At 31.9% G+C, this 16,225-nt stretch overlaps 1 protein-coding gene across 2 annotated transcripts; it reads right to left on the bottom strand.

The window, feature by feature from the left end:
• Positions 1-756: 756 nt before the first annotated feature.
• LOC134687333 (cysteine sulfinic acid decarboxylase-like) lies at positions 757-14,994 on the bottom strand. 2 transcript variants are annotated; one of them, XM_063547546.1, is made up of 15 exons: positions 14,875-14,994; positions 13,383-13,473; positions 10,099-10,232; positions 9,385-9,478; positions 8,692-8,782; positions 7,801-7,907; positions 7,189-7,439; positions 6,177-6,293; positions 5,513-5,577; positions 5,135-5,213; positions 4,552-4,633; positions 4,086-4,203; positions 3,760-3,814; positions 3,036-3,125; positions 757-1,222 (listed from the first exon to the last, which is right to left on the bottom strand). In XM_063547546.1, exons 2-15 carry the CDS (start codon positions 13,402-13,404, stop codon positions 1,043-1,045), a joined length of 1,485 nt encoding a protein of 494 aa, XP_063403616.1. In that variant the 5' UTR covers positions 13,405-13,473; positions 14,875-14,994; the 3' UTR covers positions 757-1,042. The 2 variants fall into 2 exon arrangements, with proteins under 2 accessions (XP_063403616.1, XP_063403615.1); XM_063547545.1 differs by lacking the exons at positions 13,383-13,473; positions 14,875-14,994 and adding an exon at positions 12,357-12,471.
• Between the last annotated feature and the right edge of the window lie 1,231 nt (positions 14,995-16,225).

Raw genomic sequence — 16,225 nt, 5'->3', positions numbered from 1 at the left:
TCATCAGATAGACAAAAAATACAAGTGGACGTGGCTGGGTACTAGTCTTACACATCCCGACACAAAAAGACGCACTGAACAGATCTGAGAGTACTCGCAGTTATCTGACAGCTAGTTCAAAGCCACTAACAACTAATAAAAAAAAATCATGTCTCTAAGACTAAACACTCAATCCGTACACATCCAACATACAATGGATTTAGTGTAAAGACGTCATAAACAGCCAGAGAAGAACATGACCTTGTGCAATGCAAAGGTCTATTTTCCAACCTATCAAGAGCCATTATCATCATAACTCATGAACGGCATTAGTGAAGTTCTTCAATAGCATACGTGATTTTTTTGTAATCAGTAACAACATTAGAATCATGGCTGATCATGAAAAATTCAGAAGTTTTGTGTTTCGTGCAATTTTTTTCTCTTATCCATCAAGTAGATACAACAAGTTGTGGTTTAAGTGCAAATGAGACAACTCTCCATCCAAGTCACTTACTTCAGTTCTGAACAAAATAATTAAAAATCTTCTACATGTATCTACATATCACTTTTATTCCATTTTATCAATAATAACAATTTATTTCCTTATTTCTGAATTTACGTTCTTGTATGTACTATTGATAGATGGGATCATAGTCTTCAGAGAGAAAAAAATCATTCGACTTGCGGCTCATAAAATTTAACTTGGTCTGGAAAGGAATCGCATATGCCCCTCATGCAAATGATACATTTCTTCAAAAAGATTACACAACAAAGAAATAAAAGTAGTTGAATGGTGTTTATTTTTACTGTTTACATATTTTCTATCAGAGAGCTTCATCATTAAGATTTCATGCAAACACCATGGAATTCTTAAAATTTAACTCGTGTCATTAAGGTCTTGAGATTTTTCTGCATATGATAATAGGAACTGTTGTGAACTTGTTTAGTACCAGATGTCCTGCATTGTTGAATAATATTTTACTTTATCAAAACAGTATTGACATTTTTGAAGAGAAAGTCTGAAGATCTAATCTGCATACATTATCATTTAAATCAAAATATTTTACAAATCTTGTCCAAGATTTATAATCTCGTCAACAATGAAATCCATATCAGATTTTTCACATACAGGATTTGCTATAATAACCCTGAAGAAGTTGACTAATCCCTTCGAAGATAAGGGTTGATAACTGATCATTATGGAACCTTTAAGCATCATCCGACCCTTTATAGCTGGGGCTACCTATAAAATAATTAAAATAAATATAAATTAATAATGTTAAGCAAACATATGGCCATTTAAAAAAATAGTAAGGGGACGACCATTTGATTTTCTGGGGGGGCCAGGAGGATTTGTTTTTGATCGGTTATTTATTTTTGTGAACTGGGAGGACAGATTATTCATTTTCTGCACTATTGAAGCAAGATTTTTCATTTTCATTAAAGCAAGGGACTGATTATTCATTTTCACAACTTTATTTATGATTTTAGAAAACATACAAATTTCAAAATATTTGTTAATTATGAATAATACATTGATAGTCAAGTTATTGTGTACCATTTAATCAAAATTAATCATTATCCCTTGCAGAAATTTTAAGATTTAAGATTTTATTCATAACCTCAGACACATACTTGTGTACAAGAGGACAATATATATACAAACATATTAAGATAATACATAGCGCGACAGGACAAACGAAACACAAATACATAGTATATTATAAAAGACAATTGGTATAATTAGATTAAGTATTTTATACTTTTCTTCACGAAATGAATAATTTATATTGATTCCCAACCAATATACATGTATTATATACATAAATAGTATCAAATACATACATAGTATCAAAGTTTGGTTTTACTTAGCCTCTTTCAAAAGTATATTGTAAAACATAATTTGCCGAGTGGAGCGAGGCAAAATTTTTTTTTGAAGGGTTTTTGAACCGCTGAAGGCCCAAGAAGCTAAAGACCTGCTGAGTTATTTATTTTCAATACATTGCAAGTCAGGTAATTTATTTTCAAACTACCAAAGAACAAACCATTTATTTTTGTGACTATCAAGGCTGAGTTATTTATTTTCAAAATCCTCCTGCCCCCCCCCCCCCCCCAGAATATCAAATGGTCGTCCCCTAACTAGTGATTCTGCAATTGATATGAATTTTAGCAGATGTCACCAAAGAAAATGTTGTAAGAAGATGTTGTAAAAACACATGACTTAAGTTCATATTTAATTATATTGTCAGTTCTTCGTCTTCATTAGGCAGCAACCATTTGATTTTCGGGGGGGGGGGGGGGGTGCTATGTTTTTTTTCTGGACAAATTTTTGTTTTCGCCGACACGTCGAAAACAGTTTTTTTTCTTTCAATTTTAGCATTACATATAGTGGCAGCTGAGGGTGAAACAAACAATGTTTTTTCTTCTCAGAATCAAAAACAAATTATTTTTTCTCTCCAAAAACTGGAAACAAACTTGTTTTCCCAAAAAACCATAGCCCCTCTCCAGAAAATTAAATGGTTGCTGCCTTATATGGATGTAAAATAGCAGCATTGAAAGAAAGGAGTACATATACCTAATATAACTAGTTGAGAGATTGTTGACATCGTTTTTAGTTATGACAATCAGATTTATACCTCTTGTTCTTTTGTTAAAACCATTTTTTTAAGTGAGAAAAATATGAAAAGATAATTGATATTATTAAAAGTTAGAGAGAAATGCAGAGCTCGTACAAACAAACGACGAACGACAAACCGTTGACGCATTTGTGGCGAGTGTATAGTGTGTCAATGTTTATGCAAACTTTGCAAACGTATGTTGGAAAAAAAAATATGGTATAAGCGTGTGTACGCTGAACCGTTAGTATCGTTTGTGTTAGTAAGAGATGCACTCCATGTTTAATGTACATTCATTAGTTTTGTCTTTACACATTTATAAGACTTCTCAAATATTGATGAAACATTTGGTGCATGTATTGTACATTATTGGGAAACGCTCATGTGCTAAGCCATCCGTGGATTTAAAAGTATAGCATATTAACATTACGTGTAATATACCTTTCCGACTTCGTCCCACCATTCTTCTGTTTCTTGTTTACCGCGGAGACGTGGTGGAATATACCAAAATGAAATGTTGGTACATTGGAACTGAAAATTAAAATTTACGTCAAAATAGACTTAAATGTGCAAAGCCTAGTATTTGAAATATAAAAGACGAGTTTTGGGCTAAGTATTCATGAGGTAGGCACCAATATCAATATTTTGTGTTAAGGAACTTCCTTACTTTGTTGCACGGTGTCACTTAAAAATAAGTATTGTAATTTAAATCGACTGTACTAGGGCATGTTTTAGCCAATTGACACGTGAGGGGTTTTGGGAAGCATTAGTGTTCACCGGAAACTTAAAGTACATTGTACGTCCTGTTGGAGTAGATATTTTGACTCGTATTATGATACAAATGTAGTTAACTATAAACTACCTCCTTTAGTTGTACATAAGTTGATCGGTTATGCTTTGCTTAACGCCCAGTGGCAAATATTTCAAACAAATTCAAGGCAAAAGGTGGTATTATTTTTCCTTCATTATATATGTAGGAATATGAACATGCGTTTTAACTAGTAGTTTATTTACACAAAAATGGTCGATGCATTTTCTAATGGGCTGTACATCAAAGATTGTATCATCAGTACCTCGGTACTGTCATGATTTATAAAATAAATTAAAAGATTATTTTTTTTAATGATATTGTATCTTATCAAATATCATTTATTTTGTGTCATACCTCTGGTAAAACTAATCGAAATCCTTCTGTAGATTTTAGTTTTTCTGTTAGGTAACTGCAAAATAAATTATAAACAGACTGCATAATGCATTATTTCCTTTAAACGTTTGAAAAATAGAAATAATCAGAATTGTCAATTTTAACTTTTCCATTTGCCTACGAAAATTTCCTTTAAACCTATACTATACATATTTCTCATTCTCTAACTTGTTGTCATGAAAAGCAATCTTGATAACTTACTACGACCATCTCTTTATTTTTATTTCATAATTCCAATTCTCATTCATCAATAAAAAAAATGAACTTTAGTCATATGTTTTACTTACGCTGCTAGATCAAATGCTTTCTCTATTCTAGTGCCCATAGCTTTATCACCACGACCTTTCCACATCAACCACAATTTAAGGACATCATTTTTACGACCACACTGGATTGTTCTGTCTCCTAATTACAGATCGAGGGAACATTGATAATCTAATATTTAGAAAAACAACTATCTATTCCAAATTATAATTGTCTTTACAAGAAATGAATATTTGTATTTCATAACAGTGATTACGAAAGTTTTGATATAATTTTCGTTTGAAGAATACAGTTTTAGGATCATTTTTCTAAGGTAATCTTGACTTTTGAAGGGAACAAAAGTGTCATTTCGGTCTTTTGTGGATAGCGGTCTCATTGGCAATCATACCACATCTTCTTTTTTATAATATCACAAAACTTTACTGAAACTTTGTGCTTGAACATGTTTAATACAACACGCCTTATTAATTATATTAAAAAGATAGTTACCTATATCAAAAGAAGTGTCGTAGATTTTGTCTGGTTGAAACAAATATTCTGCTCTATATGCATTACACTTTTCCAAAAATCCCTGTAAAAATATTGATTATATTTGAAGCGATTTAACTTATTGTGGACATTTTTGAACTTATGTGTCCGTTTATTTTCCGATAAACAAAGGACGAACAAATAAACATATGGCCTTCAACAAGGAGCAAATCATGTAATACAGTATACTAGGCAGCTCTACAAAATAATGAATGCCACCAATGGGTCTTTTTAAAAACACAAAATGTATACTATTTTATCAGTCAATTTGTATCAACTTTAATTCAAATATTAGACACAAAGGTTTTGTGTGTAATGAAAAAATAATGAGCGCAATTAAGTACGCTGCCAGTATGTGTGTGTGTGTGTGTGTGGGGGGGGGGGGGGGGGGAGGAGTGGACCGTCAAACAGTACATTTTGTTTGTTGAAAGAAAAAATATTTGAGAGTCAAATGCATAAAACAATTGGAGATTTAAAAGAAACGTGTGCCGTCTATGAAAGAAAAATCCTATTACATTATAATATATATAAATTAATTATTAACCTTTTCCTTAACAACAAAAGCTGAACACTGGATACCTGCTCCAGACATTTTATGTATATTCCATGCTACTGAATCTGACCTACAAAACAAAAATAACATTATACAATCATTCGCAATAATAACAATTTTAATAGTTGAATGTGCAAAGTATTAACACAAAAAAGAAGATGTGATATGATTGCCAATGAGACAAATCTCCACAAGAGACCAAAATGACATAGAAATTAACAACTATAAGTCACCGTACGGCCTTCAACAATGAGCAAAGCTCTAACCGCATTCTCATCTATATGAGGCCCCTAAATTAACAATGTAAAATAATTCAAACGAGAAAACTAACGGCCTAATTTATGTATTATAGTATAGTTATATACCAACCTTTCAATGCCATTTGTTAGATATTTCAACTTATCAGACAACATGACACCACCTCCCCATGCTGCCTAAAAATAACAAAAAAAATATTTAAAAGAATCAAAAAGTACATTTATTAACATACTAGTAAGACTTAGTACCTGTTTTGGGACCCTTTATACATGTAGCTTGCTGTTCAGTGTGAGTCAAGGCTCCGTGATGAAGACCGTACTTTGGCCTATAAGATTTACTTTTAAAAAATGCGACTTGGATGGGGAGTTGTCTCATACCACATCGTGATCTCTTTGTAATTGTTTTCTTACGTATTCCTTTTTGCTGTCTCAATGATACATTGCATCCATCGTTAATCAAACAAAATATTTCACAAAGTTCTGTTTACAATATGGCATTATACTTGTATTATTACACACTGCCAGGCGATTCGTATCTCTGTGCGAACGAAGCGCATTTCTGGATTAACCTTCATCAGGAACGTTCAAAGCCAAACATTTGAAATCCGAAGATGTATAAGTACCGAAACCGTTGAAGAGGTATATGTCAAAAATACCTAAAATAAATAGCCAAATTCATTTAAAGCCAACTTTGACTGATGGAGTTGAAACCTTCGTTTCTATATACATTCGTTTCTATTGCTAAAATACTTTTTTTTTTTCAAAACAAAACGTACATCGACGTGCATCCAGACGTTATTCCGTTGACAAATATCAGCAACAGCTTCAAGATCATCAAAAGAACCTAACACCGTTGTTCCACAAGATGCCATAAACATGATAGGAGCACATTTCTGAAATACAAGCAAATTTAGTTATCTGCATAAGAAAGTCATTTGTATAAGCAATTAATGAGCTGTATATATGTGTTAAAGGATCTATAATAACCAAAAACATAAATATAATGTTTAAATAAATTATTTCAAACGTCTACCCATTAAGCCCTTCGGTTGCACAGTGGTGGCGTAGTTGACCTTAACTTATAATATCACTACCCTGCCAACACAGTGGTAAGAGTTAGAACCAGGTGGCAGGAGTGCTTGATTCTGATCTGAAAGATTCAATTGATTAGATATAGGAAGATGTGGTGTGATTGCCTGTTTTTTGCAGATCAAGTAGACCGGTGGTTTTTCTCGAACATTCAAGCTTCGTCAACCAATAATAACTACAATGTACTCGTCATAATATAGCCAAGAATAGTGATAGTTGCATTTAACACTAACACTCATTCAATCAACGAATCTTTCAACTATGATTTATAATATTTGAACAGGCAAATATGGTAAATTGCTTCTTATGTAAATGTTGTGTGCAACAGTAATGAAAAACAGGAAACGCAAGTTGCACGCCTATATCAATGATCATCAATGTCACATAGTCCAATGTGCAGCAACATTTTTTAATAATTTATGGTCTTCAACCATTGCATATTGACCACAATACAAGACAAGAGTTTATAAAATTTCAAATACTAGTTCTGAAACAATTGAGATACCAGTCTTCCCTACGTATTTATTGAAGTGCTGCTCATGTTTTTAACGTTTTTGTTTGGGTTGAAAAATTTTCTCTCGATTTTTAGGTAGATACATGTACCAAAAATGATCTGCAATCTGTCAAAGTTGTTGTTTTAGAATTAATGTTAATCTAATTGTGTTATTTATTACTATTTTTAAATTGCATCATACTTACTTTTTGTCTGCATTGTTGGATCTTGTTTTCTAAGTCTTCCGGAATAACTCGACCTCTATCATCGGATTTGACTTTGACAACATTGTCCGTTCCAAATCCTAGAAAGTTTGCCCCTTTCTCAACAGAATAATGTGCGTCATCCGACTTTAAAATCACCATTGGTTCACACGAGAACAAGCCTTTTTCCTTTAAAGTGGGATTGTGTCTAAACCTAGCTAAATGGATGGCTATAAGATTCGAGAAGGAACTACCTATAAAAAAACAATCATAATGTATCGAACCATTTCAGTAAAGAGATATCTTTTAACCGAATAACAGTTGTGTTCATGAAAAATTACCATACAATTAGAACCAACGAGGCACTTAGTGGGGTTTCTTTTCTATATAGTTTTTTTTTATCTCAATTCTTTATTTGTATTGTCCATTATTCTCTATTCCTTATTAAATTTCTTAGATACTTGAATGGTTGGAACAGATAGTTTATAAGATAGATAAATTTTGTCAGAAAAAGCAACCCAACGGTGACACAACATAAAAGCACATATATCTCCGAATTAAATAATAGAATGTTTACCAAAATCTTACATAAGCATAGTTTTATTCGATAAATACCTGGACAGAAAATGCCTTCACCGTTTGGATATCCAATTATTGATGATATCTTTTTGAAAATATAATTTTCTAACGTCACCATGGCGGGTGACACTTCATATGTGTGCCTGAAAATACAAAGATATAGGAAGATGTGGTGTGAGTGCCAATGAGACAACTCTCCATTCAAATAACAATTTATAAAGGTAAACCATTATAGGTCAATGTACGGCCTTTAACACGGAGCCTTGGCTCACACCGAACAACAAGCTATAAAGGGTCCCAAAATTACTAGTGTAAAACCATTCAAACGAAAAACCAATATCTGAAAGCGTTTAGAAAAAAGTCCATATAACTGTGATTTTCAACAATTTATCAAGGTCCAAAGCCCGTAATTTCGAAAAATATTAGTGGAGCGGAACGAAACTTAAACTTGATCTGTAACTCATCATAGTTAACTTGCATACCAAATATCAGCCCAATATCTGAAGGCGTTTAGAAAAAAGTCCGTATAACTGTGATTTTTTTAACAAGTTCTCAAAATCAAAAGCCAGTAATTTCGGCAAAAATTAGTTGAGCGGAACGAAACTTGAGGTTGATCTGTAACTCATCATGGTTAACTCACATACCAAAAATCAGCCCAATATCTGAAGGCGTTTAGAAAAAAAGGCCGTATAACGGTTTGTTGCGGAATGAAGGAATTACGGAAACACGGAATTTCGGACAAGGGTAAAACTATATGGTACCGACAACTTCGTTGCGAGGCCATACAAAAGTTACATAGGAACTAAGAATCATTAACCTGCTTACTTTCCCGTCGCACATGAGATCACTCGTTTTCACAAATACCATTACTTAAATTTGATTTGTTTTTCTTTAAGAATTTGATACGTTAGTTGTTTACTCACTTACACATTACAATTCAGGACTTCTGTCAACCATGCCCCAAACAAACTGTATGGATCAACCCCGGTATACAGTTGGTTGAGGAAACGGGGATGGCCTACAAAACATATTTAATTCTTTATATTATTCAAATTAAATGGTGAAACAGCAACACTGTAAAACATCTGAAAAACTTATTTCAGTTTGTTTAAGTACAAAAATGTATATTATTAATATGTGAAAAACAAAAGTATAATGTACACCGACATAATTTTTTATAATTAAGAATTTTTATCTTAAAATAATACACAAAAAAAGATTTCTGGGGTATATATATATTGTCATCTGGTCTCTCAATCATCAATTAAACTCATGCCTCAGAGATGAGTCAGTTTGGGGTGAGCGGGATTTTTAAATACTTTGCCACGTCTGGTCGAAACTTGGTACATTAAATCAGCTGTCTTGTATCGCGATTTAACAACTACCACACTATTTACATAGTAAACAATTGAAACAACTCATTGTAGTTATAGTATTCATGTCATTCCTCCTATTAAAGTCAATCCTCTAGATATTTTCTCGTCATGAATGTCCATAAAATGACCAATCTATGTAAAAAAAAATAAAAAAATGTGTGCCCCTAACCCCTGTTTATTTTCCCGTAAACCATTCTACGAAAAGTAATTTATCGTTAAAACTTTCAATATACGGTGATCATACCTGGTACAATGCTTCCATTTATTACTTTTCTTCCTAGTTCCAACAATTTCTCACGTGATACAGGTTCTTCGTAAATTTCCAGATCTAAAAATTTCTGTGCGAAAAAAAAGATAAGAAGATGTGTATAAAAACATAAATAAAAGTATCGCGTTTTTCTTATGTATACATATATGCTAGGCATGGTAGTATACTAGTTAAATGGCTTTTCCTTGAAATCATAGTGTTATTATATATATAAATATTTCAATTCTTAAAATTCGAAATGAGAACATATTTAGCCATATCCGTCATTGATTATGGGAATAAGAGGAATTCTCTTTGAATTGATTTATTATAATCTGCACCTTCACGAGGGTCTTAATTGGGTAGCCTGATTTTTTTTTTATACACTATCCTCTATTCTTTATCTTTAAGCATCCAAATATTCTCTATGTTTTACGATGTTTGGAATTTCCGTAGTAATGGGCCATTTTTCTCTGGTTTTTTTTAAACCTAACCAAGACCCCCTTTCATTGTAACATAGAAACATTTTAATATTTTAAAACGAGCGATTATGAATAAGCGATCTCGAAGGACCAGACACCTTTCCTAACAACATGAAACTTTGCTGTCGTCTTCTATAGAAAGAGAGGGGAGAAAAACCCCGAAATAGTATCGTAAAATTAAACTGTAACTACACCTTTTAACATATAAATTATCATTACGTATGCATACTTGCAAGTCTAACGGTTGCCTAAAATTGAGAACTTTAGTATTTGGATCAGTTTGTGGTATAAGAGCTTCATCTAGTATTAGTTTGCTAAAATCTTTAACAAATTGTTGGATTTCTGGTTCAGCATAAGAGTAGCCTGAAGATACAGAAGAAAATATATGCGTCAATGTTTTGACTAGAATATTACACAAATGCATGACTCTCATTGTCTGGTTTTGATTGAATGTTTCATTTAAATTTCTGTATTTTGTTTTTTAGGAAGTTTTTCATTGGCATGAGATAAAGAAAAACAATAAATTTTTATCACAACCCATCCTGCATCTTCGCTAGCCAAGGGTTACGATCCACTACCGCTCAGAGAGCGGGAGTGGATCGTAACCCTTGGCTAGCAAAGATGCCCATCCTGTTGTTAATTCAAATTTTCTTTAAAACTCTTGAAAAATTATGTTCCAAGCGATCCTCCAAACCCCGAATGACTGACCAGAATCGATAGAAGTTTTTTGACAACGTCCAATGACACGTCTTAGGTCCGATACCACAATTATTTCGTAGTACATAAATGAAAATTAAAAAAATCCCACCAGCGCTTTCTCAATGATTTTTTTACAGTGTATTGTACTACTTTTGGGACAAATTATATCAAAATAATAGAAAACTTCATCGGCTTTAACTCAAAAAATGGACAATTTCATGTTTAGGGCGTCTGGAAATCTTTTGACAGCTTCCGAAGTGCTAATTTTCAACCTTTTTCAGCTGGACCAAATCACAACTTTCCTTTAAAATTCTGGACCCAAATTTTTTTACAGTGTTATTTTACCCCCTACTTGCAATTTGAGGCATTACACATGGAGAAATAAATTTGGAAGGGGTATAAAAATAAATGGCAAGTAACCCACTGTCCACACTAGGGACTATACTCGGAACAACTCAAATCAAGGGACGACAATTGTGGTCTCGGACTCGAACCAAACGTTATATAAATACATTTTTGTTCTTTATTAGAGTTATTTTATCCGTATATGTGTATGGATACATTCATTTTGTTCTATATGAATAATGTTGACTTGGTAAGGACTCGACATGCTATAATAAACATGACAAGGTACATGTCACAAACACAAAACAAATACATTTCGTAATATTTTGAAAACTCGAATGTGTTTTGTACACTGACAGTATATAACCCTTGTACAACACGAAAATTATAAGCCAGCTTTTGAAGAGTTCGTCATTTTTAATTGAAAAGCTCCACCCGCAGTGCTGCTCATGCAAGTATAAAACCGGAAGCATTTCACTCAGAAGATTGGGAAAATGAATGCAAATACAGTTTATTCATCTAAAGGATATGTATTTTCACCTAAATATTTAACTTTTAAAAGTTCTGAAGTAATTGTGTGTAACAACTGAAGACTTGCGAACGATAGTTGAAGGGCTTGAAAGGAATCAATCATGGCATCGAACTGGTTATAAATGTAATACATTAAAAATATAAAAAAAAAGTATCGAAACAAATGGCAAGATGTCTACACTAAATAAACAAAATAAACGTGTATCAGTTTATTCCATGAGGTGCTATACGAAATTTGGGAATTTATTAAACTTGATAAATTTGTGAGCATTTGTAATATTTAAATAAATCTCAGAAGTAATAATAATTTTATGTTCACGGAACTACTGCCATTACCCGGGGTAATTCCGACTTAAATCTTAATATTATGGAAGCTATTCTCAGAATAATCGATTATTATCTTCGAATATCAACTTAAGTTTTGGAAATTCCTTTTTTCGTATAAAAACAATCCATTTTTGATTCTTTACATACATAATGAAAGATTTCATGGAGATATAACTACCATCGCTTCCTACAAGAAAATACAATCTCTCTGGGGAAAAATAATAATATCATATATATATATATGTCACTTATATGTTTCCGTAGGGATTGCATTTTAATGTTAGATCATCACAACAGGTGTATTCAATATTCGAATGTTAAAGAGTTTGGCACCATCTTGATTTTTGTGAATATTTAAATGAAGTTAATTCTGGTTGACTTTTCGTTTTATTTAAGAAACCAAGGTTAAAGTTCATAGCAATTTAAAGGTCATACAACGTACATGTAGGCTATTTTGTTCCAGTATTGTTCGTTTCCACATTTGATGGCAGAATACCATATATTGTTTTTCATGTACAATTAAAAAAAATATATCATAATTACAGCAGATTTTGAAATTTTTACTGATGTATGAACCATGTTTACCTTTTAGACGGTTGCTGTTGTCGTATTCAGCCATTACACATTTGTCGACTGAATCTATTTATAACTTTAATATTTTATTTTGTGATGTTTTTAAAAACATACATGCGTTTCAACCATGTCAACATGATTTGTGTTATAAATATGTCATAAATCATAGCAAGTTAAAAAAAATATGATTCATTTGACTGCTTTTCTGTTTATATTCTTTTGAAATATTTATAACTAATTATATTTATTATAACCTATATATATATATATATATATATACAACTCGTCTAAACATCAACCCAAGAATGTTAGATCTGTAAATTTGCTTTCGCAAATTTTTGGTTCTTCCCTCGCCGGGATTCGAACCCATGCTACTGTGATATCGTGACACCAAATCGCCTGCACTGCAGCCGTCCCGCTAGACCACACGACCACCTGGGCTCTCAAAAAAAGAGCTTTCGGTGGCCATATGTTACCTTTCCACGTCAGTTTTAATCTAGCGGCGTACTACAGTACATGATATATAAGGCATGAAGATGTTATTGGTACAGATCAGCTAAATATATATGTAAAATTATGCTTGTAAAACTCCGGAAAGCTAGGTTGATAAAGCATATGAGACATGAAGCCGAGACATGAAGTTATTGATGATATTTCATTTTCAATATTGTTATATATAGAAACTATTTATAAATATCTTGCACTTAAATTAAAGTACATTAATTATTATAAGTGACTTTTGATACGAATAAAAGTTGATGACGGGTTGGGGTTTAGATGGGATTGTCTTGATTTCTTTATTCTGTATTTTGTAGTTCAATTGTTTTCTATTCTTTGTTTATTGTAGCCATCATTAATTACTTTTTTTTATATATATTTTAGCATTCTATGATTCTCTATTCTTTTTTCCCCCTATTTTTCTGTATTCTTAAAATGCCTGTATATCATTTTGCATTAACTAATTTTGTTACTTTTTATTTTATTGTTCCATAAAAATTATTTGAGTACATATATAAAATAATATTGAATAAGAAGTACCTTGGGATGACTGACTGGCCATATTTCTGTGATTGGTCAGAGTTCAGATTCTGTGCCTTGTAAACGCACGTCTTATTTGAAGATTTATAAGCTAAAAAAAAACAATATCTTTTTGCACGTCCATTAATTACTATTACTGTAACAATGTTTACGCTACTATAGTTTATTTTGGTTTTATTGAACCTTACATACTGTAACGTTGTTTTTTTTTTTTTTTTTTTTTTTAAAGTTTCAGAGCTTGAGGTATTACACTTTTGGATTTTCTACACTGTGACAAGCATAATAAAAGGCGGCTGCTTACAAGAAAACTAATTAACCAAAGGTTTCATACTACAAATGTGCCTGAAATACTGTCTGCTATACGTTTATAAAACTACAATAATTAATAGTTATCAACACGGCAAATATCTTTGCAGGAATGCAGATAACTCTACCGAAGCCCTTCATTAGTTCAATTTCAGTAATAATATTGTTTAGATACAAATTGTTGAGCCTTGAGATATTTGTCAACGAGACAGCAACATATTTATAAAAAAAACCGACAAGACGTTCAGAGGGCTTTGTTCGTCTGTTTGTCTTACAATGCACTTCAATTCACCCTCTGAATTTGAAATTATTTTGTTTTTAGCTAACGTTGATAAAATGCATTATAAATTATATTCAAATATTGAGTAAAATGTCACACATATCATACATGTATGTACATAATAATAACCTGACTGATGTCACACACCTGAAAATTTATTAGAAAATAGAGCCTGTTGTCCACTGAAATGAAATACTGCGCTATATGTATCGCTATTTTACCAAAATACACCTTTTTCGTGATTCAATTGTTAGCACTTATAAATTAATGATAATTCCAATCATTTATGCTAATGCACATTGGCCACAGTAATTTTATCTTGATATGAACGAGTGTGATTTCATAATGTTTGAGTGAAATGCAAAAACATAAAGTCAGGGCATGATGCTGCATGCGAACCCGAAACAACTACTCCGCGTTAGTTATGAATAATATTGCTTGATTCAAATATATAAATCGTCCTGAACATGCATGAAATATTTGTCACTGGACGTTAAGCAACCAACAATTTATCTAGATATATATAGTTACGTGTACGGTGTATTGCTTAAATATCTTTGGAATTTCTCAACTCTTAATTTTGACCTTTTAATCCTACTTGTAATGTAGATCGATTTAAACCAAGCCGGTGTTACTATACAATAAATATAAATTCAAGTCAGTGAACTGATAACCTAGCCCCTGTGCGGGATGACATTCCCTAACTTCACGTCACCATGATTGTTCGAAGTTGGAAATCTGCCTCACTGCGTACTGTTACTGTTATGCATTTTGCATAACTATACATCAATTGGTCAAAAACATAATTATTTTCTTCACATTTTGTTGTATGTTAATTTTATCGTTGTTAAACCCTTCAAGCGACACATACCAAACAAAATATTGTTCAAAATAAAGTAAGCTTACCTTAAGATGTAATCTTTGCTTAAGTAAAGGACACATACTTTTATCATCATTACTGACATACGTTAAGACCTTGAATATATAATATACATGTAGATATTTAAGGGTAGATTCAAGTATTTTGTCCTAAATCCAGTTCATTTTCTCAGTGCATATATTTAAATCAAAGTGGAAAAACACACGTACGTGAACAAGTAATTGACAATCAGATTTACGTTTAAAATAAATGAAAGACCACATTTAACATCGTAACATTTTTATATTTTAAGACGTACACATGTATATGAATTCTGGAAATTATTTTGTCTTGATACTCCTTTTGTCGAAATAAAAATAAAAGTATAGTGCAAAAAGTTTATTCTTACTCCATTTGTGTTATTAGTCTAGTGCGAACATCTGTAATCGTTTGTGAAAATTAAGGGTGCATTTTTGTCTAGCCAACATTTTGTAAACGTTGTGTGGCGTTTGTTGTTGTTTTCTAAACGCTGTCATCAGTGTATGTAAAGTGCGGATCCTAAAATATAATTTTTACTGTATATGCCATAAATGTCTAATGTAGAATGATAAATAAACAGACGAACTTTTTTTTAATTTTTGAAGAAAATGAAGAAAATTAGTTATAATGTATATGTTCAGAAATACATAATACTAATAAAACAAAGTTAGAGATGCGAGCGGGGTTTTATCGCGCCTTAAGCCATCCAGCTGTGAAATATATACCAAAATAGGTGAATATTTAGGACATTTCACGAACAGATCGTGCAGGTGCTTTATAACTAACAGGTGAGATGTTGTTGCAGTAAAAAATATTTATTTTAATACACTTATTAAAGTTGTATAACGTAGAATATGTTTTGTCATTCAGTTTCTTCATATTTAACTAAATTCCACTATGATGATTTCGTAATGCTAGTCATGTTTACTGTCGAATAATGATACTATTCTTTCATTTTCACTGTGGAGCGAATCATTAGTATTGTATATGCGGTGCATTTTCACTGTATAATTTTATTTTTTTATCTATTACAGCTCATTTCTTTAAGCATGTAGAGCAAGACTTTAGTTGATTTGCTTGCTTTTTTTTATTGGATAATCATTATGATAACACCCAATTTAATTCAAATATTAAAAATACAGGTTAACTATGCCTATTCATATTGTTTAAAAATGCCAATCTTATTTACAAAGTTTGTATAAACAATTATACAAACAAAGCAAGCAAGCCAACCAAAGTTTTGCTTTACATGCATTAGGAAATTAGCTGTAAAGCCTTAATTTAGCCGACTTGCTAAAACAATAGATAAAGTAAGAGAAAGATTTGATAAAATTTTACTTACGGAGGAAAGTTTGGTTT

Source organism: Mytilus trossulus, chromosome 10 (assembly GCF_036588685.1).
Source record: "Mytilus trossulus isolate FHL-02 chromosome 10, PNRI_Mtr1.1.1.hap1, whole genome shotgun sequence".
Taxonomy (NCBI): Eukaryota; Metazoa; Mollusca; class Bivalvia; order Mytilida; family Mytilidae; genus Mytilus; species Mytilus trossulus.
Note: the sequence above shows the minus strand (reverse complement) of the source record. Positions and strands in the feature narration are given on the sequence as shown.

Bases quoted from the DNA above. Each gene is read 5' to 3' on its own strand.
- LOC134687333 (XM_063547545.1), bottom strand. From the start codon at position 12,390: ATGGCTGAATACGACAACAGCAACCGTCTAAAAG. The intron at 8,783-9,384 runs GTATGATCACCG...TATGTTTTGTAG, and splicing joins AAATGGAAGCATTGTACCAG to GCCATCCCCGTTTCCTCAAC. The intron at 7,908-8,691 runs GTAAGTGAGTAA...TTGTATTTTCAG, and splicing joins GAAGTCCTGAATTGTAATGT to GCACACATATGAAGTGTCAC.